The sequence below is a fragment of the Microplitis demolitor genome, chromosome 7 (assembly GCF_026212275.2).
Source record: "Microplitis demolitor isolate Queensland-Clemson2020A chromosome 7, iyMicDemo2.1a, whole genome shotgun sequence".
Lineage (NCBI taxonomy): Eukaryota > Metazoa > Arthropoda > Insecta > Hymenoptera > Braconidae > Microplitis > Microplitis demolitor.
The window spans coordinates 1,447,044-1,474,188 of NC_068551.1; the positions used below are offsets into that span (position 1 = coordinate 1,447,044).

At 35.3% G+C, this 27,145-nt stretch overlaps 1 protein-coding gene across 4 annotated transcripts in view; it reads left to right on the forward strand.

Moving 5' to 3' along the window:
• The window catches only part of LOC103570929 (protein sickie), a 97,899-nt gene that overhangs the window by 7,360 nt on the left and 63,394 nt on the right, over positions 1–27,145 (forward strand). For 2 of the 4 annotated variants that reach the window (XM_053740488.1, XM_014442459.2), the window contains exons 1-3: positions 14,013–14,431; positions 22,923–23,040; positions 23,936–23,988. In XM_053740488.1, coding sequence (XP_053596463.1) covers positions 14,069–14,431; positions 22,923–23,040; positions 23,936–23,988 — 534 coding nt within the window. In that variant the 5' untranslated portion in view covers positions 14,013–14,068. Of the gene's footprint in view, positions 1–817; positions 910–14,012; positions 14,432–22,031; positions 22,555–22,922; positions 23,041–23,935; positions 23,989–27,145 lie in introns of those variants that run through there. The other 2 variants (XM_053740490.1, XM_053740489.1) reach the window with 2 other exon arrangements.

The window sequence follows — 27,145 nt, forward strand, 5'->3', positions numbered from 1 at the left end:
AGAGTAGAGTAATATAAAGGGAAAGTGATGAAGAGTAGGGAGAAGATAAAGGCGTGGTCCATTTGTCGAGTCCGCTAACGATGTTTATGTCCGCGAATGTAAAGAGCCCTCTGGCTCGTTAATCACGACAAATTCAACGTGATTAATTATGCTTTTCACCCGATTAGCTTTCTCGCAGTCGCATTTGTTCGCTAACTCTTCTCTTGTTCCCCGACAAATTGCTCTATTCTGCGTTGACTAATTTTAATATTTAATATTTATTCTCTGAGCATAAATATAAAACATTTATTTATTTATTTATCATCAGTCACGTAAAGAATCAAAATTTTTTAGTGGTTCATTAAAATGTTTGCGGGTTTTTGCCGCGCCAGCGAAATTACATTAAGCGTCAATGGAAATTCCGGATGAGCGAAAAGGACAGAGTTGAGCGAATGAATGCAGGTTGGACTATCCCCCGTCTGGATGATGTCACTTAGTACCTGGGTCACGTATCTCTTGGTATTGACAAGCGAACCAGCCACCCTCAACTTCTCCTCTCTTTGTCCTCTTGCCACCACCACCAGCATCAACATCTTCCTCTTCTGCAGCACCCAGGAAACCACGATCGTGTTGTACATTTTCTCTCTATTCACCTTTATAGTTTTATTCACCTTACTTTTATAATATTTTCACGCTTTTATCAATATCCCACCTATCAGAGCTCTCCGATAAAAATATTTTATTTATTTAACAAAAAAAAAATTGCAACCTCGCAATAAAAATATTATTCTACCCCAATAAAATAAATAAAAATTTATTTGATTTTTTTTTTTTCAAGGATCAAAAGACATTGAGGATGTTACGATGAGCATTCAATCTCCAGGACACGGTCAGCGCCCAGCGAGGCACTCCCCCCAGGAGACCATCAAGGTGAGTCAATAATTTTCCATTCAAAGTGTAGTCTGAAAAAAAATTGTTATCCGTAAAACAGAAGTCACGCAGACGAAATGGACAAAATTTCCAGTTACCCCAAACTTGACTTTTTTTTCATACCCTTTGTATATTATCAGTTAGATTGTATAAATTTTTTTTACTGGAGCACATAACACAGTTATGGATATTTTACCCTCGTCCATTCACTCACTCCCTCAGTAATTCGTAGCGTACGTGTCTGACGGTACGCAGCCATGTACTACTGCGCCGTCATCCCTTCGCACGGACTTCTGGCATTTCGCCGACTTCAAATCAACCCCTTACACCATACTCTGCATCTCTACCTCGAGCCGGCTCTATTATATATATATTTACTGGATTATATTATATACACAGTCAGTTATCCCTGGATATTTTTCACTCGGATGCTTACAGCACATGTCAGCTTTTACTTTGGTGTCTTAATTAATTTCGCGCTCACGTGTCCAATCCCCTTACGACCGTACTTGTCACCCTTTTTTCTTTACAGCTTCACTCATTCATCCTCTTAATATACCGATTAATGATTCGCGCCTCACAAATTAATTGCGCTAGTGAACAAAACAAACAATTTCTTTTTTTTAAATTCAAAGACGGATTAATTTATTTAAATAATTTTTTTTTGCTGATGATAAATTAGTATAAATAAAATCACATTGTAATCTGAGATTCTTCAACATGATGGTTAATTGTATCTAGATACCGTCACGAAACAAATTCCCGTCAGTGAAATTCATCGCGTGACTTTGAATTGCATTTTTGACTGTACACTGACTTCGTGTCCTCAGTTTAAGTTTCTGCACCTGAGTCGCACGAAACCACATGTATGTATACATACAAATATTCAACACACAGACGACTTGATTTTTATTTTTTTTTTTTTATATTTATCACAAAGTCTGTGTTTAATTGATTATTTATAAATGACATGTCCATGACTCAGGGGAATTAATTGTGATATTTTTTCGTCGATTATACTTGACTGATGGTGTGTATTAAGAGCATTATAAATAACAAAAACAGAGTAGAGTCAATGTAAATTTATTGAGTTTAAGTAAATGGATTTGGAGAGACCACAGTTGAAAAGTAGCAAAGTGTCAATTTAGTTGGGTTTCGTGAGCAAACGTTTGCTAACCGACAAAATGTGTTTCTCTTTTAGTCCCCAAGTCAAAGTGACACGCAACACTGGGGGTAATGGTATGGGACGGGATAGTATGGGGTGGAGAGAATGAAGAGGGTACTGGGTATTGCCAGAGGGTAGAGGGTAGAGGGTAGAGCTTTGAGGATAGGAGCGAAAGGCGAAGTGGTTTCCGTCTCTCGCGGTTTACCTCGCGGTATCTGAGGGTCGTAACATTGTATGGGTATATGAGGATCCAGTGGGAAAGGTTTTGGGGCTGAGGAAAATAAAGAGGATGGAGGACGAACTGAGGGATCGTCAGGGATGAAAAGGATGAGAGATTTCGGACTGTGAGGGCCACGCCCCGACTATGAGGACAAGATGATACCGCCCCTCCTTTATAGTTACTCTCTTTCCCTCCTTATCCTCGTCACTACTTACTCACTTGGCTGCCGTACACCAGCCCCGAGCCTCGAGATAATTAAAGATACAACGCCGGGGTTGAAGCGAGAGGAAAAGGCGGGTGTTACGGTTAAGTGGCTTACGTTTGTGAAATTTCACGCAAACTGTCCGAGATACTTAATCTTTTTTCTTTTATCTTCATTTTTTTTTTTTTTTTCACTCGTATTAATTATTATTTAAACGTCTTTATTAGTTGGTATACTTTAACCTTTTTTATAAATCGCGGTTTAATAATTTTTTATTGTTTTAATTAAGGAAAAAATATTTAAAACATCTGGGAAAATGTTTTATTAATTTTTTTTTTCATTTTTCTTCGTCCATAAATTTATTTACTGGTGGAAAAAAAATGTGATGTCATTATTTTAACTTCTGACATCTGGGTGTATATTAAAGAACGTGATAAGAAATTTTTATGATGGTTATTAGATAATTGATAAAAAAAAATAAAAGTATATGTAGTTATATATGGGAGGGATTAAATGATTTCGTTTGTAGTAATGTTATTTAAGTAAAAGTTAATAAATTTAGTGAGCGAGTTTGCTCACGTGCAGGCTGCTACGCGCTATTGTGATGAGTGGCGTTTCTATATTTTTTTCTGACAGTAGGGCAAGTTTTATGGGGACTTCCGGGTTTTAAATAATAATAATGCCGAGTGAAATAAAATATATATATATATGTATATAAATATAAAGATATTCACGCGAGGACACGAGTGACATTAGAGGAAAATTTTTTCGAGGGGATTTTTCTTAGCGAATGCGAGTGTTGTAAGAATTGAGAATCGATAATACCAAGAGCGGGAGAATTTCTGTAACTTAACTTGTGAGAGAGGTAACGTGAGGGAGCACAGAGAACTCAAAGCGAAAGAGGACTAGAGCCACTATAGTGTGCAGTGTGAGACCTTGGGTCTCTAGAATTCAGAGGGTTTCCGGATATTTATGTGACAGCAGCTGTATCGTTGCTGCCGCACTACCTTATACTACATATATATATGTTATATATATATATATATATATATATATATATATATATATATATATCTTACTTCTTCTTCTATACCTCCTCTTGCTAGCTATAACAACCCCACGGCTTTTCGCGCACCCCCAGATACGGGCTGTACTCACCGAATTTTCTCTCTGATTCAAAACTTCCAGATCTTATATGTTGTTTATGTGATGCCATTTTTTTTATTCTATTGTAATCTTTTTAAACTTTTTTCTGCTCAAAAAAATTTCCTCTATTCTATTTTTCCAAACTTTATTTTTTATTTTAAAAACTGACTTTAAAGAAAAAAATTCGAAAATTAATTTGAACTTTGGTCGCTGCATCGACTTAGAGTTGAGTCAAAAATTAAAAAATAAAAATCTTGTCGATTATGGTATCAATAATTTATTTGAAAAAAATAATAACTAAATTTTGACCTCAAATAAAATTACAATTGTATCAATAAATCGAAATTGAATCAATATCGGCCCTCAATTGAATCAAATTTAACTTTATCTATTTTATCGTGCCCAGCATTGATAAAATTATTGTTTTTTCCGTTTCGTAAACTTTTTTTAAACTTTTTATATTTAATAAAATTTTCATTAATGCCTATTAATAATAAATACATCAGCTATCTAATAAACGAAGTTTTGAGTGTCGAGTACGAGGAAGTTGAGTATAACACTAAAGACAACAGTAACAACAACTTTGTTAGTTCCTCTGGTAATGAGATAACGTGAGCTGTGCGTAAAACACGCAGTACGTCTTGCCTAACTCGAGGGATGAAGTTAAGACTCACATGATACCTCCATGCCTATATGTCTTTATATACATACTATCCTATATCTACATCTACATCTACATCTATACTGCAACTATCTTCCAACTTTGGACCCTTCGAATAGTAATTTTGCTTCCGCAAGACTTTGAAAACAAACACTTTGTTTTATTTGAAAACGAGAATCCAAAAGTTTTGTTATTTATGCATCTACATCTTGCATCATTCATTGCCTGTAGAACTATACATCCTTACAACTCAAATCCTTTTTTTTTCGCCTAAAAAAAATATTCAATTTCCTGCAAACTTGAACAGAAAAAAAGAATTCCTTGGTGCAAAAATATTTACGCTTCTCAAAAAATTATGACATCTTACAATAAATTTTTTCAAATCTTAAGGAAATTTTTGTCTTTAACTCAATGCAAAATATTTCTTACGCCAAGAAATTATTTTTTTCGGTGCGCTGATTAAATTTTTTCCATCTAATTCATTTAAATTTCGTTGATAGTAAATTTTTTTTTTCATTATTTTTAATTTATTGATAAAAATTTTTTTTCTTGGATATTTTTATGAATACGTCATCATATTACTCTTGATTAAACAACTTAGCCGCGTATAAACTCCATCAAAAAGTCCATGCCCAGCATCGTTGCCGTTAACATTCAAGGGAACTTTTAAAAACTTTTTTTTTAACTTTTTCCACATGAATTTATTGGTTTTTATTATTACATTACATTATAAATGATCATTTAACTGGAAAATTGGATTAAAAGCTTAAAAAAAAAATTTTTTTTTGAATGTCTATCAGAAATAAAATAAAAATTTTATGTTTACTTTAGTTTTATGTCCGGCGGTCTATAAAAATATAATATGGAAGAAAAATATAAAACATAGGAGTCAAAAATAAAATTACATATTTTTAATATTTAGTATTTAGTATATTTATAAAAATCGCGTGCAAGTTGGGTCTCAGAGCATTTTGTTTATTATTTTTGGGTAATTTTTCTATTTGTGCCGTCGGTTGCCGGCCGTTGCCGATTGCAAATCCATTATTGAACTTGAGGGCAATCTGGCATCGGTTTGTAAGCTGATCTAAAGCCAACGGGAATACAAAAAATGGTCTGCATGCAAAGACCTTGAGCCCTTGGAATTCGAAATGCCCGCGGCTGCCTCTCGTAGGCACGGGGATTAATGTCGCTGATGATAAAAAATTTGATTTTTTTTTTAGCGTCATAATGGTTTTTCTAAGGGATATATTTGGGATATAGTAAGACACAAGAAGTCGTGCGTGACATTATGTGACGCAAAAGACCGCTGAATACGCGATGAAAATTTAAATCGATAGATTTACTGATGGGTTTCGAACAAACATTTATTCTTGACTTGACTTGCCTTGACAAATTGCCTCTTCATGATTTAAATACATTGATAATTTATTTTTATTTTTGTCTATTTTATCTTAAGAAAAAGTAAAAGTCCAATTTCCCGTAAAGTGACAGTTAAGATTTAACTTTGAGTTTATTTGAATGTAAGATAATTTAATAAAATAAAATAATGTGAGTTTGGGTAATACAATTTTGAAAGAGTTGAAGGTAACGTCGTAGATTGTAAAAAAAAAATTTAAAGAAAGATATCGAGGTAGGAGAATAAGGGAAGAAGAGTAAAGTCATCCCCTTGAAAGTTTAAAGTCAACTTTCGCTTTTCCCGGAGCTCGATGTTCGTACACAGCTCTACTGAGTTTCGTTTTCTATCCCATTCCATTTTACGGGAAGTTTGTGTGAATCCCCGTGTCCCTCTAACCCTCCACCTGGAGTCCAAGGTAATACTCGGTGCAATAAACGGGACCCGGACAAAACTTTGCCCTTGCAATAGGGCGCATGATCTAACGGCCACGTGGGAAAATCCAACCACCACTTCTGCCCATTAAATCACATTTCTTTCACGTACCTCTATTTTATTACCGTACAATTACTGCGAAACTTTTCCTTTTAGATAAATAAATAAATGAATAAATGAATTTACCCGCGGCCAGACTCATGTGAGGGAAACTTTAATTACAAAATACCCGGGTTTGTTTTCGATTAAAAACAAGAAAAAAAAACGGTGGAATTAAATTGAAATTGGAAGTTGAAGGGAATTTGGTAAAAAAATTTCGTTGGAGAAAAGGATTGAATGTAGGATTAAATGGGTATGGAAAATGGGATTTTCCAGTAGATGGAAAAAGCCGCAGGTAGTTGGCGAACGAGCTGGGGTCGCGCGTAAAGGACAATATTTGTTCGTTCGTTCGAATTAATGGCAAATCCATAGTCAGGTCTCAGCGCGCGTAAGCTCCATGGAATCCACCCCTGTAATGTATACTATACTGTACAATATACGATGTGCTTTTCCCTGCGTGGCAGCACCGACAGATGCTCCATTTCCAAGCTCACAGTTATTCGGGAGTATCATTCGCAAAAGCTCCCGCCAATGGGTTTCGTGGAAGCTCCATCTCGCGTCGTAATTCTTAAGCTCGGGTTTCAATTTTCATTTTAGCCGACGCACGATTACGTAACTACTGTCGGTAATGGAAAATTTACCGTACCCTCTTACAATAAAATTTTTTGCGGTAGAAAATTATCCATGCTCACCAGAAAACACGAATTTCAGTAAACGGAAAATAGCTTTTCATTTCGAAAAACTATTCTACCAAATTAATGTGAAAAATTTTTAAAATTTACTAAAAGCTGAAAAAGTGCTCAAACAGGCGATAAAAATTTTTTAATAAATAAATGAGATAAAGTCTAATCCCCCGAAAGGGAGTAAAATAAATTCACTTGACAGCCCACGATCCATTTAAATATTAAAACATATATATACTGATGCAATTGCATATGTTACTGTTAAATGATGCGTGCATCGGCTGGAACTTAAGCCTATTTCAGGATTCTGGGGGCAGAAATTGAGGCTTTAGCTATATCTGTATACATATTATATGCCGAGGGTACGCAACATCAGCAGTAGCTGCTATTCGGTCTCACATAATCTTCCTAACGTACGTCGTGCGGCTAAACCATAATGGGATACACCGGCTTACATGAAGTAATCTCCTACATCAACCCCATTTCTATTATTATTTCAATATTTCAACAGTACTTTCATCGAAACGCACCTCTTTGTTAAATTAGAACCCAAAATTTTGAATTTCACCCTTAAAAAGTGAATTTCTTGGTGTGTTTAGCACTCGGTAGCCAATTAACCGCGAAATTGGTGTCTAAATATTATCAAACAAAAGTTTATAAGTAAATATAGAAACACAACAGAGTTTTTTTGTTTTTGTTAAACTATGAATGCTCGATTGTTACCCCTAACTAGTGCTGAATACCGTGCACCCTTGCATTTGCGTTTAATAAACACGGCATTGGCATTGGCATGTTAAATCAAATATATATATATACAATTTAGATATATGCCCCGTGGTGCTTGACGTGGGCGAATCGAGGATCTCACAGGGGTTTTGCATCATACATCCTCCCAATTCACACACACAAACATACGTGATATGAGTTTTGCCGTGAGTTTGAGCTCTTAACCGATGAGATTTTATCCAAATGTTATTCATGAGCTATGGCCGCTCGACAATGTGACCCCTCAACAGATGAAAGTTTTGATAAGTATTTCTATTATTAACGAAAATCGACAGTAATTTATCTTCATCATTTATGATGATGGTTTTTTCGTTTTTTGTTTTAAAATCACCCTGATTATAATAATTTCAATAATGATGCGCGATAAATAAAACCCGACGTCTATAATTCAAATCCGCATGCTTATTCAAATTGATGTTGATAAATTTAACTGATTGATTTTACTAGATATGTTAATACATATGAAATACAAATATTTAAATTTAAATTCAAAGCTTAACACTTTGAATAACATTAAATATATAATATATAAGATTACATTATATATTTCATTATATACAGGACAGAATTTACAAGGAGCGGAATATCTATGGTGTGTATCGGAATTCATATGACCACGATTTGCGTGACGGTGGTGGTGGATTGTGTGCGCCGTTGGTCGCAATATGGTGTTTGAAGGCATACATAAAATAACATAACTGTACGGCGTACACACACCAACCACGTGGCTGAATGTAATTAGTTTTTTGCCCTATGGCTATGATACGCAAGGGGGATGTTTAGGGGGGTTGATCTAGCCGGCGCCTACGAGGGTCCCACTTCTCGATGGGGTGCTCATGCACACCATAAACTATTCTTCAATCTCCCAATGTATATGAGTTTGTAGATTCAAACATTCATACATTTATGGTACTGTATGTGTGTGTTGGGGGCTGTATTGTGTTGAATGAGGACGATCGTCGAGCCGATGCTTCGAAAAATGTAAGGGTGGGTGTTGCCTTAGGGGCGCTTTCAGTTTGCCGGGGGCACTCTTGGCAAGTGCATCTATTGTCTGAGTGCAAGAACCTGAAAATACGCTTATCGACCCTCTACTTGTCTTCAGAATGCTCTTCGACATTTCTGTGATTTCCTACGTCAGTCACACTTGAAACTTTATACCCAACGTTTCGGTTTTATTGTTCGTTCTCCGGAATGTCCAGTCTTACATTTCGGATCCTCACTTGTTACTTGTTTTTGTTTCATTGAAAATGTGCAATAGTGGTTGGTTTTAATTTGTTATTAGATAGTTTAGGTTTGTTATGGAAAAGTGCAAGCAATGTTTTTGTTTTGATAGTGATGTTAAATATTTATGTTCAGTTATTAGAGTGTTTATTTATTTTTTTAGTCGTTGGTTTATTTAAGTGGTCAGTGTGTTAATTTGATAATGGATACGAGAAGAAAAATATTTAATGTAGATTGGGATTCCCCGAGTACTGAAACGGGAACCGTTAAAAGAAGGCCGTTGTCTATGAATGTTAATTTGAAAAATATACCGAAATTAAGTCGCATAAGACCGAAATCGTCAGTTTTTGGTTCAAAGCCACTTAATAATGACTTGGTTACGAAGACAGCAATTAATCATCGGCACGAAACGAGAGTGTCTAAATTAGCTGTGAAAAAAGAATTCGGTCTGAAATTAAGCGGCACATTTAATAAATCCAGAAGAAAGGAAACACATGGTGATAATTGGAAAGAATCCCAGGATGGAAGGAAAGTACGACAAAGCGGAATACCGAAACCAAAGATAACAAGCAGTAATACTAGAGCACGTTTAGTGAATTCGAGTTCGGAAAGTTCGGGAATCGGATCTCCATTATCACCGTTGTCACCACAAAATGATGCAGATAGACCGGAGACAAGTGTTGGTGGTGATAGAGATGTTATCAAAACCAGCGGAAGCAAGAGCTCGGGTTTGGGATCACCAAACTCTCCTGACTCGCCACTTTCCCCAGATAGTCAGCAATATGCAGCCTTTTATCTTATTCAACAGCAGCTGGAGAAATTACACAATTGTTCCTGCGAGAGGAGACAAGCTGAGGTATTAAATTATGGAAGAATCAACCAATAAATCATACAGATTTATATCTTTCCATTTTAGCACTAAATTTCGTTGCATAGTTACACTGTTTAGAAATGTTTATTCGAATAGTCGAAATACTGATGGACCAAAAAAAGCTGAGAAATTCTAGCAGGTCCAGTGCAATTTCGAGGGCTTGAATCTCGCAAGATTGCTACGTCTAGCTGCGACACAAACCTCATAAATCTTCTGAGTCACATATTCTGGGGTTGTGTTTTTCTCTCTTTCTTCTTCTCATTCTCTTTATAAACTACACTCTGTACCGTATACATACATACATATATATGTGTATGTACTGAGTGTAGTACGATGCGACTTGCCCACGTGGTGCAGAGGAATTACGAGATGCTTCACATCATCCCCATTCTCCCTTCCCCCAAATGGTCCGACCGACATTTCCCATCTCCACTCCACTTTACTAACGGAATTTTTTTATTTTATCGACACCCCAAGTTTTCTTCACCCTCAAGTGTAAATACCCAAAACAATGGCACTCTATGTATCTTGCGAGCAGCTTTTTCACAACTTCTGCTGTCTTACGTGTTTTTTCTTTTGTCGCTTGAGGGCGACACTCGAAAAGTCCAACGGATTTCAACACCCTCGGGGATTTTTCACGCTACTTGACGGCCAAAATGTGAAAGAGCTTAAAACGTATTTTCAGCGCTTTTAATCATGGGTTTTTCGATGCTGAAATTGAATATTTTTTAAACTCCATAAAATTAATTAGCCTTTTTTCCGGTTAACAAAAAAGGCCAAGGGAAGATTGGGGTTTAAATGAATGAAAATGGGCGTATGATGTAGGTAAAAAAATTGATTAATAAAGTTTTTGGGTAATAGGTGGATTCATAAAGTGTGGAAAGTGCTTTGTTCGGCAGACTGATCAGGGGGTAATTAAATGAAGCCCGTGATACATCAAACGACAAACATATATATGTATAGAATGCGTGTACTGTCCAGGACATAAACCCCATGGTAGTCACAGGAAGAGGATATTGCTCGCGGCCTAATATCTCTCCACACTCTTTCCATTCCCATCATATAATAATATCAGGAACAGAGAACCTTGCGTGCACCTTTTTGTAGCCATTCCTTTGCGCGACTATTTTGCGGTCCCTCGGTGTTTAATCCGCACATTCTCGTGTATGTCAGAAGCAAATATCGCATGTCCTGGTTTGCCCATTTGCTACGTCAAAAAAATACTTATATATCATACACACATATATTTTTTTTTCTTATTTGTACAAACATCGCTCTCATATTATTATCCTTACGTGTTTGAACCGAAAAAAAAACTTTAACGGGTAATTTTCTTTGTTAAATTGAATCTTTTGAAATATTTTCAAGATGACGGTTTTTATGGTCATGGAAAATTATTTCATAAGGTATTTTTTACTGTACGTTTACGAGAACCGGTCGTAGAAATTTAAAGCCAAATTATCCAATAAGTGATTTTATGTGAGGTTTTTTTTATTGCGTATTAAGGGAAACTATTTAATGAAAAATAGTACTTAAGTATGCGTGTCGGTGAAAAAATGACAAGGCTTGTCTTATTCTTAGGGTGGTTTCATGTGGAAAAAATGATTCGCAATAATCCTAAAGCTAGTGACATGGCAATAACGTTTTTTCTGTAAGCCACCCTCTTATTCGCGGCGAACCGCCAGATATTCTAGTCCTCGGCGGTCGGTTTTCTCTGCTCCTACTCCTATTATATCCCTGGCTTTCCATTCCACTTGACTCCTCCGAAAATTCAGAGGGTTCAAAGTGAGTATAGTCTGTAGTGAGATGCGTACACGGGTACAGATATACAAAAGTTGGTGTAGATGTATACATATGGCTGCAGGCCGTACAAGTATTATATTATATTGAATCCGCATGAGACAGCAGCATCCCACGGATGAGAAAGGACAAGCAGTAGACAGGCACGCGTACATCGGAAGGAAATAAGCTTCATGGCTTGTGAGCCTGTTCATTATCACGGACAATTTTCGCTCTTGATTATATTTTATCTTAATTAATTGCTTGTAAAATATAACTTTTTAAAATTTATATAATATCAGAACTTCAAAAATTTTATAAATGTGACTCTAATCAAAATCAAACGATCGTCAACTTAAACATGACAAAAAATTTTTAATTAACGTAATTGACGAGACGTTACTTATATTTGACGGATAACAAGACGAATATATCAACTGATTAAATCATATTGCAAAACTTTCTGATAAAAATTCAATTTAATGAGAAATTTGATAATAATTTTCAATAGTCCATTTTTAAAAAAAATTTAAATACTTTGGAATTACTCGGTAGTACTTTCCTTATGAATTTGATATTTTTGAATGAATATCAAATAAAATTGCATTAATCGGAAAAAATTGGTCGTTTTACTGAAAATTATATCAAAAATGATGAATGTGTCGGTTATTTACAGAATCTAACCATCGAATAAAAAAAAGTTTAATTGGACAGAGAATAAAAAACTTTGCATCTCTGTAAAAAATATTGATAGCAATTTTTATGTCACAAAAGGTTTATTGTGGTGTGCGAATCCCGCGCTGGAGATGTGAAATAAATTTTTTTTACTAATATACGATCAAAGAAAATATTTGTGATGAGTGCGTAATCTTCAGTATGATGGATTTATCCGTGGACACAAGGGTGCGAAAATGTCAAAGAGGGTGTGAAAGTCCGCAAATAAAGCCGTCATTACTGGTATCGTAAGCTAACTGTATATACAGATATATATCTGCTGATAAAATGACTCTCACCCGGTTCAGTTGACACCCGATCCGGCGAGCAGCTTCTGACTTGTTTAGCATGCATCAAAAATCTTCTAGGGCGGTGAACATTCACCATAAATATGCAGATTCACCCCTGGGCGTGTGCTACCGAGCGGGTTACTTTATATATATCTCCAGGCCCATCACGGTGTAGCTTTCAACCATCCCTAATTTTAACGTCTCAATCGCGTATTAAATAACCATAATAATCATTATAATAACTACCTAAATTTGCAAACATTACCGCTGCTGAATTTTAAATTCCGCGCGGAAAATTTTTCTGTCGCCAAAAAATTAAAATAAAAAAAAAAAAAAAAAAAAAAAAAAACAAATGCATTTATAATATTCACCCTGAGTACACAACAAGGCTGATTGAAAAACCCGGGAGTTTTTAAAATAAAAGTCCCTGTTATTTTTTTTTTTCACTGAATATTTAAATACTCTGTGAAAAAGTTACTTTTTAATCATCTCCTAATTCATTCTCCCATAAAAAAATATATTAATTTTTTTTCTATCCAAGTGTACAAAGGCTCTGTACAAAGATAAATTAACTGATTAAATTATAAATAAATAGTTAATTATCTGCGTAGGAGTGATAGAGGAATTGAAATGAACAAAGTGATTGAATTATTTGTCTATTGTCTCTTCTATGACGCATAGGATTCTCCATTGATAATAATATTATAATAATGACATTTATGTACGTTTAAACGATTCATACAATTGAATATCAAGTACGATGAGTATATAATAGAGTGTGTTGGCCAAGTGATAGATAGAAATGCGCGCGCGCGACGACTAATCGCGCGGAGTTGTATACCCAGAGCTCCCAAGTCCGTGGTCTGGTACAAACTGGGTAGCTTTGAACACCAGAATCGTACCACGTTCAGTCACGCCGAGGACCCAATCCTTACAAGAGGGTTGTGTGTTCGCGTTCATGTTCTTATATAACCGGTAACATACAATAGCACGCGATGTGATTTTTTTTGTGGTTCCGTGACGCATATTGACTCATCCAGAGTTTCTGGTTAAAAAGAATTTTTTTGCTATCTTTGTAAATTGACATAATAACTAATTATTAGTGGTAGTAATTAATTAGAGTGGTGGTTAAAAAAATATATTTAACAAAGTGATAATGTGTCTAGGATGTCTAATTTACCGAAACTTAAACAAACTAACGGACAAACGGGCACGAAGCCAAAATCAAAATTGGCTCGATTGACATCTTCACGATTTTCCCCTAAAAAACAACAAACTGTGCCATCAACATCAGCTTTAGAAGTTGTTCCAAATTCACTTCCAGTCCAAGTCACATCCTCGTTATTGACAGCCTCACCCAAACGTTCGCCAAGACATAATAATAACAATAATAATAATAATAGTAACAATAATAATCAAGACGCGGGTGGTACTCAAGTGGGCGCCAAGTCTGTAACTTTCGAACAAGACTTTCATCAGCAGCCACCCGAGGAAATGGGTCTTGTTTATGGACCTATGTCTATGTTTATTAACACCGAAGAACCAGTAATATCTTTCTTAGAATTTGAGTCACTGTACAATCTCGAGAAAGAATTGAGCCAGGCGCGAAAAGATCCAATTGCCGAATTGGACGAAAAGTGTATTTCCGGCGGGTGGTTCGGTACACGACAAGGTGTCTATACGGAATTGCCTGATCCTTGTAGAAATGTTGAGTGGATTGCCAGTCGAGGTCAAACATATTCTCAGCATCCTCCTTCCAGTCAAGTGCCCACCGAAGGATTCAGCTTCGCGCCTGGATGGGCATTGAATCCCGAGCATTTTTACCAGTGGCAGCAGCGCGGAAAATCTATCCAGCAGGTACACGAAATTGGGAATTTTAAATAAATGAACCAATACCTAAAAAAAAAAACCATATATAGATATACTATAGAATAAAACGACAAAGAAATTTGTTGGTGTTTGTGAGAGAGAACCTCAATCCGTACTCACTATTCGAGCTGTCAATTGCACGGTTCTCACTCTCGAAACAATTCTCTCTTATTATCGGATGCGTTCGCGACTATTCGCGTTCACGATTCAATTCATCCACATATATATTCAAGGGGCGGGCTACAGGCCGAATTAATCGGAAAACCGGAAACAATTTAGCCTATCTAGATCCCAATTTATAACGCAACCATTAGGCCGTGTTAAATGTTATCCATGATTACCATACTTTTGATATCTTTTTTCATATTTTTTACAGCCACAATGAAACGATAACATTGTTAATTAATCTACAAGCATTTCACTAAACCAGAATAGTTTTTAAATAATTAAAAGTTTGTATTGACAAATAATTAATTGTCTAAATAACTTTTAAAATAAATAATTAAATAATTAAGGGATAAGTTTATCGAAGTGGATTAAATAAGCTTAGAAGGGATAGAGTGACTTAATTATGTGGTAATATAATAAAGAGAAATTTTATTGGTACACATTAAGAGTTTGTTGAAAGTTGTGCAACTATTAATGACATGTATATAGATATAGATGTATAGATGTAGATAGATATGTAAGAGAATGGGAAAATTGGCAATAGCTAATTTTATAGCCCTTGACTCTACCACTTAGTGGTATATAATGTACGACATGGTGATCCCGGAGGCGTATACATTTCGAGTTTCCACAAGACGAAACATTCTCGCGGATGGCAGTGTAATATTCCGGTGGATTTTCCACGTAACGATGAAAGAGTCATAGGGGCAAGGAAGCGCCCAAATGTAAGGATGCAAAGACGCAAGGGCAAGTCTATCAAATATGCCGCCTGAGGGTGTCAAGATACTTTGATCAACCCTCCCAGAAGCAACCCTCACACAAGTCTTTACTTCCTCAACAGCGTGCTCTGCACAATGTTTACTCTAAGTAGGGATTCACAGATTCACTACCAGCATCTTTCATCGCCGAAACGTAAAAACGTTTTTGTGTGATATATTCTCAGATACGTCTGCTATTGCTCATAACGATTCAATAACAACAGAGAACACTCGACTGCTCAAGTGATACTTTCACTTGGATTTATTATTTTCTTTTTTTTTTTTTTTTTTTTCAAACTTAAAGGTAATTTTCTTTACCGGCTGATCGAGTCAGTCAAAGGCTATGCAAATTAATTTACGAATTAATTAATGTTATAATTTTTCTTTGAAAATTTTTCTATCAAGTGGAAAAATACATTAGCATTTTTTTTTTTTTTTTTTTTCAAGATATTTTTAAAGGAAAAGTTTTCTTGAGTTTCGTAAAATGAAGCAGAGGGAAAGTCACGTGGAACAATTTTCGCGGGGGTAATAAATTGGCAATTGCTGGAGTAAACGATTTAGATCACAGCTGAGAGAATAAGAGGGTCTAGTCGATGAAGAGACCAAGTAAAATATAAACATAGATATAGATATAGATATAAATATATATGAACTACCCCAGTGTATTGGGTTAGAAAGTAAAGAGCAAATATCTCCGCCTGTTTCTATCTTACCAACAAAATATATGTATATATATATATATATATATATATATATATATCTCTAATGGAATCGCGTTACTGTACCGTCATATGAGTCATCTTTGTCATCTGCAGTGTGTACAAAGTCAATGTGTAACTAAACGTGGCAGTACTCCGATATCACAATCGTGGATTTAGTTGCACACACGAGCAATGCGTTTGTTGTTCCAGCTGTGGGAAATAAAATATACGGGACTGGGCGGGAAAAGTTTAATTAATACCGATGTATTGACTGATCGACCGGAAAAAGCTCTTTCTCTAGACCGATCGATCATCATATTTATTATATATATATTTCATTACGTCACTGTTTGTTTTTTTCCCTTATTAATTTCTCGCCAAAGACTAATTATTATTTCCTAGTAATAAATCTCAAAAAGGGTTTGTTTACATTTTTGTCGGCAAACAATTTTTTTCTCATGGCAGCTGGTCCAAGGGGTTTGGTTACAAAGTGAAAAATAAAAATATTATATTTATGGTGTGAAAAAAAATTTTTAAGGATTACAATTAATTAGTAAAAAAAATAGTGATGTTTTATTGGCGGAATCTCTAGACCGTATATCAGGTTGATCGCGTGGTCTTTTTGGTTGGATATAGACAGAAAGTAGACCCTTATTCTTCATTGTGACCCGTTTGGCCCGAGGGAAAAGTCCAAAGCGTTGAGCACATTCAGTCGTATGTGCGATAGAACTTGAGGACGTAAAAATCGAGATATAAAAGGAGAAGATAGAGATAAAAATAAAGGAAGAAATAAATATATATATGTATATAGAGAATGAATGAGTGGATGTTGGATTGTAGGGCCACCCTAAGCGAATGTCAGAGCTCGTTAGGGCATTCGAAGCAAGTTAGCCCCTCCTAGTTTCGTCTACATCTAGTGCCCGAAACTTGGATACGTGAGTCGAAAGAATTATAGCAATTTCATAGGTGCCTCCTCTGTTCAAGCCCGATCGATTGTTGCACAATGAAAAATCCAAATGTAAATAATAATAAAAAAAAAAAATTAAAAAATTGAGGTAATCTTTGGACGTGACGAGAATTCTTTAAGCAGAATCTCGGTTTGCTTTTTTTTCTTTGTTATTATTATTTTAATTAGGATAATTTTTGAGGAACGTGCGGACTGTGAAGTAATCGTGTGGTTTGTGGAATATAAAAGAGCAATAAAATAAATTTAGACACTTGTTGAGGTCATAACTTGGTCGGGGACTAGTAAATAAGTTGTTTCAGAGTTTAGAGTCTAAAGTCTTGAGTCCGGAGACGGGAGAGTTAAATTAATGTCTCGCATCAGTCATTGCTGTGACGGGACTGGAGTGCATATGCCTATGATTTACAGGTCTTTTCAATTTAAAATGTCGTGGCTCGTGAATAAAAATGATAATTTAAATGCACAGTAAAATAAATAAAAAAAAAAAAAAAAAAAAAAAGAATGATAATTTTAAAAAAACGGGATAGACAATGTGTGGATGATACCACGCCTATCATCATCAAGTTGGCGACTTAGCTGTTGCCCACACGTACAAATGAGTGAAAGGCGCATCCAAGTGGGAAGTTGCTTCCAGGAGTAGGCATTTGCACGAGGTAGTGGACGTGCAGAGAAGAAAATAGTGCCCACGCGTCATCGAGTGACGTTTCCTTGATAAGTGTCCCACAGACGATACAATAGCTTAGGGTTGGGCTTATACGCTTAACCACAAACAACCTGTAGTAAACTAACACATATTTATGGATTTATATATGTTGTACGTTATCTCGCACACGTGTTTTTTTGTTGTCTTACCGATAGTTTTATAATTATCCGTGGGTGTAATTCACTCATGACAACGGCCACGTGCCGATGCGCTGAGTATTTTTTTTAATGGTTTCATTTTATTTATTTTTTTTTTTTTTTCATTGAATTTCATAAATTGGAAAATTTTCTGATCTCACCTAAAAATTTTTGAATTTATTATTAATTTATTAATTAATTTTGATAAAAGTGGCGACCCAAAATTTTTATCAGATTTTTCCTAGGTCGTGGGAATTTTTGCCCATAATTTCCGGTCTCTATCAGTTTTGTTTATTCCTTCTTGAAATTGAAGAAATTTTATTTTTATTTCCAATAAATTTCAGTGTCAATCGGATACACTTAATATCAGACAATAGACCGGCGCTGTCTCCATGTCGGACCGACCGAATTATCTGAGATTAAATCGATACTTCCTATCAGCTTTAATCTAAAAATTATTGTCCAACTGACAGAAAAAAAATATAAATTAATTTTAAAAATCTATAGGTGGTAAATAATAAATTAAAAATATATTTTTTTATGTTGGAGTTAAAAAATAGGCTGTAATAAATTCGAGAGGAAATTCAAACAAAAAATATTTTTTTTAAAGACCAGCGAGGCAATTCCATTAGCGAATGATACACGATGGCGTTTTAATTGCGACGGAAGACAGTCAAGCGACACAAGAGTGTATTTTACGGTATAAAAATAATCTGCAGTACTAACTGTGGCGCGGGAAGCCTTGCCAGCAAGCCAGAGTACTACCAGTGGCATATATATCACCATGGAAACGCGAGCGTGTTCGGGTTTCCTCGATTCTCCCGAGAGAATGGAGGTCTAAGTACACGATACCTACTTTGCTCCTGCAGGACACGTACGCGGGGTCCACGTCGTCTATACTACTCCTGAGAACCAGAAACCCCAACCCGAGCTCCATCCCGAGCCCAAACCTACCGCAGTCGTATCGTGCCAAGTGAAAGAAGACTGCCGACTACGGACTACAGCCTACAGACAAGGAACTTAACTGCAGACTGAGGACTCTGGTACATAGACATACATCATCCCGCTTCTATTCCTTTAACTTAACTTCAGTCAGCTCCTATCGCGTCTTGTTCACTCGCGAGGGGACGATAACTCGGTTAACGGTTGTTCTCAACTGTGTGGCGTCTATCATCTCCCTTAGTCCTGTCCGCATACTTTTTCTTCTTAACTAATCGCAGAATAAAATTCTCGTAAAAAGTAAAATCCGCAAAAAAATATTTTAAAAGACATAGGGAAATAGAATACGTCTATCGGTTGACCCTGCGGACCAGCCCCAACACCATCAGCTCGAGAACATGGTTGTGAATACATTTTTCAGCTCTTCGAACTTTTATCGAGAAGTCATCTAAAATAAAGCGAACACGTAAAAGTCAAAGAAAAAAATTTCTCTAAGATTTGTCGAGGGTTTGTCTAGGATTTGTCTAGGATATGTCTAGGATTTTCAGCGAAATGAATTTTTCTAAGTTTTCTCTAGGATTTCTCTAGGATTTGTCTAGGATATGTCTAGGATTCTCAGCGAAATAAATTTTTCTAAGTTTTCTCTAGGATTTGTCTAGGATTTGTCTAGGATATGTCTAGGATTTTCAGCGAAATGAATTTTTCTAAGTTTTCTCTAGGATTTGTCTAGGATTTGTCTAGGATATGTCTAGGATTATCAGCGAAATGAATTTATCTTAATTTTTTCTAGGATTTGTCTTGGATTTGTCTAGGATTCCTCTACGTTTCTTCCGGATTTTACATACAGACACTTGGACATCATCCTAAAATAGTCAGAATAGCTTCCTAGAACCTCGAAATGTCGAAGTCTGGTGAAATTTCGATTTTCGCAATTTGGGGTGAAAACAATAATTTTTCGAATTTTTTGAAAATCGTCGATTTTCCCAGCGGGAAGTTATAAAAAAAGAAACATTAATTGAATTATGAAGCTTGGAAATATAATTAAATGACACGAGGGCGTCTGCCGCGTGTGTGTGTGTGCATGACTGTATTATATATTTTTGTTGTGTTCGAAAGAGCTAACAGCCTTTACTCGTCCCCGTTTTATTTCCTTCCGGAATATTCCTGGACGATGAGATGGAGAAGATGAAAAATAAAAGAGACAGCATAGAGAAATGGTAGTAAAAGAGGAGAGGGCGAGGGCGGGTGACGATGGAAAAAAGATGCGTCGAAAGGGAGATAATGGTAGTGGTATGAGATGAATATATACTGTTTTATATATGTATATATACATATGCTGATGCATGTCGAGAGACAACACGTGCCGTGACGCCAGCAAACTAACTAAAATGACAAGTTCATGTTCATCTCGGCATCTAGGGTATTAGGGTGTAAGCTATGGATTCAGGGCACGAGAAGTCATCTTCTTATATTTTATAATTGTCACCATTTTTACTTAAAAATATGTTTTGTAATCACTAGTTTCTATTAATAGTTGACCTGATAATGTATATTTTAAGACTTGGATCCAATCTGTTCGTTTACTTGAATAAAATTATTTCAGTATAAAATTTATTTTCAAAAAAATAAAATAAAATTTTTTATTATAATTTAATTAAAAATTTTCGAGTTGACTAAAAAATGTACTGGTGTTTATTTTTAAAGATTTATTATCTTTAGTAATTTTTTTTGTAAAATATATATATATATATATATATGGATTGATTTTTCCACTTGGTTTTTTCACCATTTTTCAATGCATCCCCTGTATTTTCTCGCCCTCTTTTGCTTACTCGATATCACAGCACAGAGAACCTAATTTCGTCCCCTCGGTAGTCCGTGGACCATCACACACACGCCCTCACTCACTCCTCGTTTCTCACACACACACACAGTAGTCCCTCCGTAATCGCGTGACAAAGGCCCACGCATATACTCTTTTACCTCTTTTTATTTACGTTTCCTCTTTTTTTATTTTCATTCCTCTTTTATTTCTCATCCCAATTCTCTCCACATCACATCTAATGCCCGCCGATGCGTTTATTGTGGCGAGAATATCCTCAAAGTTGTTGCTCGGGATCTGAAAACACTTTTAATTTACTCGATAAAATTTGAAAAAAAAAATATAAATCAAATATCTATACTACACTATATTATCAAAAATTTGATAACTACCAGAATCAAGTAAACAAACAAAATTCATAATTGCCGCCAATAAATAAACAAGACAATTACAAGTGGGCGTATTGAATGAAAATAGTATTTGCCCATACAAGTTACTCAATACAATATACAATATACATATATATATATATATATATATGTATATAATTTATATAGACGTATTGCATCGTAAATTACTGACCCGAGGGCCTGATCGATATTCGACACAAGTCGATTATCTCAACTGCTTTACATTAACGTAAATGTATAAAGTAGTATAGACAGTATCCTATCCAAGCCAATCCAAAATACATATATATATATATGTGTGCAGATAGATGTGCGTTAAAACGTGACACGTCGAGCGGCATTACAATTAATGACACCGCTGTTGTATATACGTTTGCCCTCAGAATAGCAATCGATCGAATTGCCACGACCGGCACCTGTCGAGAATGTTCATACCTACGAGTATCCATATCGCCACCATAATATAAAAATATTATCAAGTCAGTCCTTTTAAAATCACGCGCGTATATTTAAAGACACCAATGACGACTGATTGACGACTGACGAATCGCTTTGAGAGTTACCGAACTAAAAACTCAAGGCCTCGTATTATCATAGATGACCAAAAATAAATGACAATAAAGATAAAGAGAAGGCGAAAGAGTGAGAATAAGGATTAAATTAGCGAGCCAGACTGATGATATTTAGTGTCCATACCGATGACAAGACAAAAATATCCATGAGTAATGGAGTCCGTGAAACATCTTTAACTTGTCTTAAAATGAGGGCTTAACGCTTAACTTAGTCACCTAATGTAAGATCTACGGTTTAAGACTACTTTACACAGTACACTGTTCAGTAGTTACTCATGTATATGTATATATGTATATATATTTATAACGTTAAGTGAGTAAACTAAATCTACCTACGAGTAAAAGCAACGTATGTGTACTCCGCAACACACGAGTCGCGACGTCGGCGGATTCAGTTACGTCCGGTGCGTCGAGGCGTCGAGACGCAAACCGTTTACTGTTTAATTTTAAGTTCGTTACTTACCATCCAGTTCTTGCCATTACTTAAGCTCAGATCTTATCAATAATAATAGAAAAAAATTAATAATTTACTCCAGAGTTATCGTTGAAAATTTAATTTAAAAAATTTGGGCAGGTTCAAAAACCATTGGTTAAATTGGATAAACACTTGTGGGTTACATTTGATATTTGTGATACGTTTCTCACGGATTGTTGATACCAATTGCGCAAATTGAATAATATAATAATTATTTTTAAGTGATCGTTAAGTTTTAGTTGTGTTGATAAACACATTGGTGCTATTTTGTTTTTATCAGTGCTAGATTTATATTAATTATTATTGTTTTAATTGCGATATAAATAAATAAAATAAAAAAAAGACGCATGATTTATTAGTAATGATTGTGTGGATTATTTTACGGTTAAAATGGCCTGTATCAGAGCACCAAGATCGGTATCATGTTTATACGAAGACAAAGCGACAAGAAATATCGTCCAGGTTAGCGATATTTTTAATTGCACTTTATAATTAAATCTCAGTGTAAAGTAATCGATAAGGTTACCGTAACATTATTATCATGACAATATAATTCTTTTGTCAACATGACAGTTACAGTTATTGGTTCGTGGTCATAACAGATTCACAGCTGTACAGTTGGGTAAAAAACTAGGCTAGGAGTTGAGCACTGATGGAGATAATATCCGAGATCATTAATCAGCCATTTAACAATCTCATTGATCTTAATCGGCAACTCATGCTCGTGTTGATCTGCTGCTCAAATTCCTTTTCCTTGTATTCTACTGTAGACTGTAGACTGTATACTGTATGGTATATTGTATGTTATATTATTTAACAAATGCTTACAGATCTATACAGACTGGGCGAATCATTACCTCGAGCGTGGTGGATGCAAAAGAAGAGTCACTGACCTCCAGGCAGATCTCTGCGACGGAGTCCTTCTTGCCGATCTCATCGAGTCCGTCAGTAAGTTTTACATATTTTATTTTTTTTATCAATTATCAATTACTCCTCCATTCACAAATTTCATCTCTTTTGAATCGAATGAAGACTTCTGCTGTCCGATGTCAAAACAGTAAGGGAAAAATTTTTCAAAATCGATTTTTTAGTTCTTCAGTTCAGTGAAGTCTTGGGAACATGATTTAACAGAAATTTCAAAAATTTTATTGTTATCAGTTACTGTGCTTTAAAATTGGGCTGATTTTTTTATTCAATTTTACTTTTTATTTGTAATTCAATCGATTTTTGCCTGTACTATTCCTTATTTAAACTATTTTCAGACTCGTTTATCAATAAATTTGAGTCTGGTTTTGCCCGCCTCTAGATCGAAATTAGACTTTTACTGCCTACTATTTTTATCAGTCTGTTTTTGATCGTCTTTATATCAAAAACAGCTCAAACTTTTTTAAAAAATTTAAAGACAGACCAATTAGTCCAAATATAATCCACCTGAGTTAACTCTTTCACTCACTCATTCATTAAAAATTAATTTTACTAATTAACAGCAATAAAAGTTTATTAATTTTCAGTTTAAAAAATTTTGATGGATTTACAGGAAGAAAACGCTATTCGGCTGTCTTTTTGTTTTTTTATCCACTTACATATATGACTAGAATAAATATGCGTTTAAATAAATTACGCCGGCTACACATTACATATATTTATATACACTATGAATATAACAGTATAGCAAAAACAGACATGAGTAATTATATGGGCAGTGGACAGTTAGGTGGCGTGTGTTATGTGACTGTTTATCAACGAAAAATAAATTATAAATATTTCAAGATGCACTTGTTGTATGTGTTGTAATAAAATGATAATAATCTTATGCAATGTTTATTTAAATTTCTTTTTTCAGCGAACCAGAAGGTGATAGACATAAACCGAAAACCAAAGAGCGCTCAACAAATGGTGAGTTTTAATTTTTATTCTCATGAGTATTTTGTTTGCATTTAATATTATCTCGTTATCCGAGGGTGTATCTATATATATATAATATATGGCAGTGTAATCGACCAATCGATAACTCCAATATTTACGTTACGCTCAATTTCATCGAGTTATGTACCCAATATTTTCATCCTTTAGCTGTTTATCCGCATCCACATAACGCGATCAATTGTAATTGAGGCTTGTTTTTAACGCCCGTTTTTTTATGTCCGGAAGTATCTTTTCTAATTATAGAAGAGATGTATCAAGTAGTCGCGTTAAAATTAGTTTAATAAATTTATTTTTATTAAATTTTTGTAACAACGGGTACGGGTGGACTCTAAAAAGGACTTGGATGTATGGATGTGTGGATATATGTATATATTTATATATGTATATTCATTTCTTTTATTTATCGCGGCTGTTTTCTCTTCTTGATCTATAATTAAACGAGCGCCATGGCAAGAAAGACGAAACGTTATGTTTTGCTTGAGACGAAAACACACCCGAGTCTCTGGTGGATATGATGATACGCAAAGAGCAAAGAGTTAAACTTTGAGGACCGGGTGTTTTGCTTTGTACACTTTATATTACCAAAAGTTTATTTCCTTTTAATGTTTTAAATAAAATTAACAATTTACGCGACAACTTTAAGTATAATTATATTATTTTTTAGTTTTTATTTTTGAGACGGGAAATTAGAGGCTACGTTGTCAAAAATTCCCTGCCTAAATGGAGATTATTTCCATATTAAAACTCTAAATCAAAGTAAATGAAATCCAAATCACTTCGGATTCGCTCCGAATTTTTTACAGAGTAGACGATAGGGAAAAAATGATATTTTAAAAAAGTAAACAATAAAATAATCGCAGTAGATAAAATAGAACAGACTACTGACCGGAAACATTGGTGTGTTATATATCTAAAGTTGGAAAACCAGGACGTGGCCCAGTCTATTTCTATTTCGTGGACGAAAGTGTCTTGCGAAGAGAAAGATGGTCTTGATGATTCACTTGGATATTAGTAAAACTTGTTTAAAACAACTCTTAAAATTATTTTATAAATAAATACGCTGACTTATATGTTAATTTATATAGACAAATATTTAAATAAGTACTGTATTGTATGTATTTAAGTAGCAGCATTGAAATTAAACTTTAATAACGTTGTAATAATCACACGCTAGATAAATATTTGAATTTACAAAAGAATATTGAATGGTGGACATTTGTAAGGGCAAATGTGGACGAAAGTATCGTGAATATAATAGTGTAAAGAATTACATATATCTATATATTTGTGTGTATATTTTTGAGCGTAACTTCATGCGTTTTAAGTTGCCACAAAAGGCATAAAGGTTTTTCTTAGAACAAATGCCACAGGTGGTCTTGTCCTGGCAAGAAAAAATTTAATGGAAAAATGGACCCCGTAAAATCCAAAGGTGTGTCAAAAAGTATTCACTTCCGTTCTTAGAACCTCTATTAATATTTATATTTATATTGATATTTATATGATTTGACAATCGTTAAAGTTTACAATGAATCGTTACGTAAACTCGATTTAATTTGAATAATTGGCTCTAAATAATATGCATTAAATTTAAAATAAATCGAGGGTTCATTCAAAAAATTACGTAACGATATCCGAGGGAATCGCGATTGAGTTATCGAATAATTTAAATTTATTATTGAAGGCTGCCACCCACGTGGTTAGGAAATGTAGATAGATCAGAGTTGTCGATTTACTAGGATCTGATTGCGGTTGGCAATCGCTCAGAGATCAAGTGGCCAAGTAGGTACACTACACACACTGCATAACGGTCCAATAAAGACGTTGCCGCCGGGCCGGCCTTTTCCACGATCTCTGTGACCCGCATGATACACAACAGCATCAGCAACATCAGCAACACACCATCGTTAATGTAACCAGCCAACGATTCAACAAACTCCTCATTTTCAGCTCCTTTGGTTATTATTACTTTACATAATTTTATTACATACTCCCGAACATTTATTAATTTAAACTCCTGTGTTTACTGTAGACATAATGCTCGGATGTTAACTTGAACGTGAACTCGGCTTGGTCTTCTATTAGAAATTTATCTGAAAATATTTCCAAAAAAGGGACAAAGAAAGTGGGCAACAATAGACAAAATGCAATAAATAAAAAGGTAAATTCTTGTCGGTACTTGGAGATATTTATCAGTGAGTGGGGGGTGAAAGGTCCAAATCTGCCGACTTAGAAGCAAAGACAGCCTTCAGGTTGGTCTTCTTACCGGCAAAGTTATATTACAATGTCTTGCTGGTCTTAGCTGCTGTCGTAATTCATTCCTTCTCTTTAGTGTCTGTCGTCAAGAAAATTTGTGCACAGTCTACCGCAGTTCGTGGTGCCCGTTAAATCCTGGGCCTTTAGTCCAGACTCCCGAGGCTTGTATTATCTGGCTCTACCTGATGGTTAGACTTATTCGTGCTCGGTATAAATGCCACTGACATTTATCTCGTGATGGGCCACCTAGTGTTGTCCAGTCTTCTGTGGTATCAACTCCCACTCCCACAACCAAATGACAAATACTCTCATACAACCGCAATAAAACTACATCAGCATCATCACCATAGTCTCTCTCATTTCTCACTCCCTCACTCACTCGCTCATTCTTAACTCAAGAGTACTCTCTTTACAACACAACGACAGTATTTCCCACTCCATTACTACCAGTATTGTTGTTTGTCTTTCTCATACGTTAGCTTTCGCGCTTCCTCTGTCTGCACGCCCTGTAACTCTCAGTTTATATATATATATATACATTTACTTTAGTTGTTCTCCACCAACAACCGTAGCCGGCACGGTATATACGGCCAATTGCTGTGTGGCTCACCGTGTGGTGGCTTACCCGGCTTACTGGTTACCTATACCTCGCGTGCTGAGATCTTTCATCGGTTAGTGCCAAGTGAGTGCTCCGGTAGCGCGGTAACACAAGTACTCAGGTACTCAGGTACTCAAGCTACTTATTCGATACTCACGATACAACTATTATTTACGGTATTTATTCAAATAAATCAACAAGTTACGTGAACAATAAATCATATACATATATATGTATATATATGTATATGTACATAATATAAATATATATTCATCT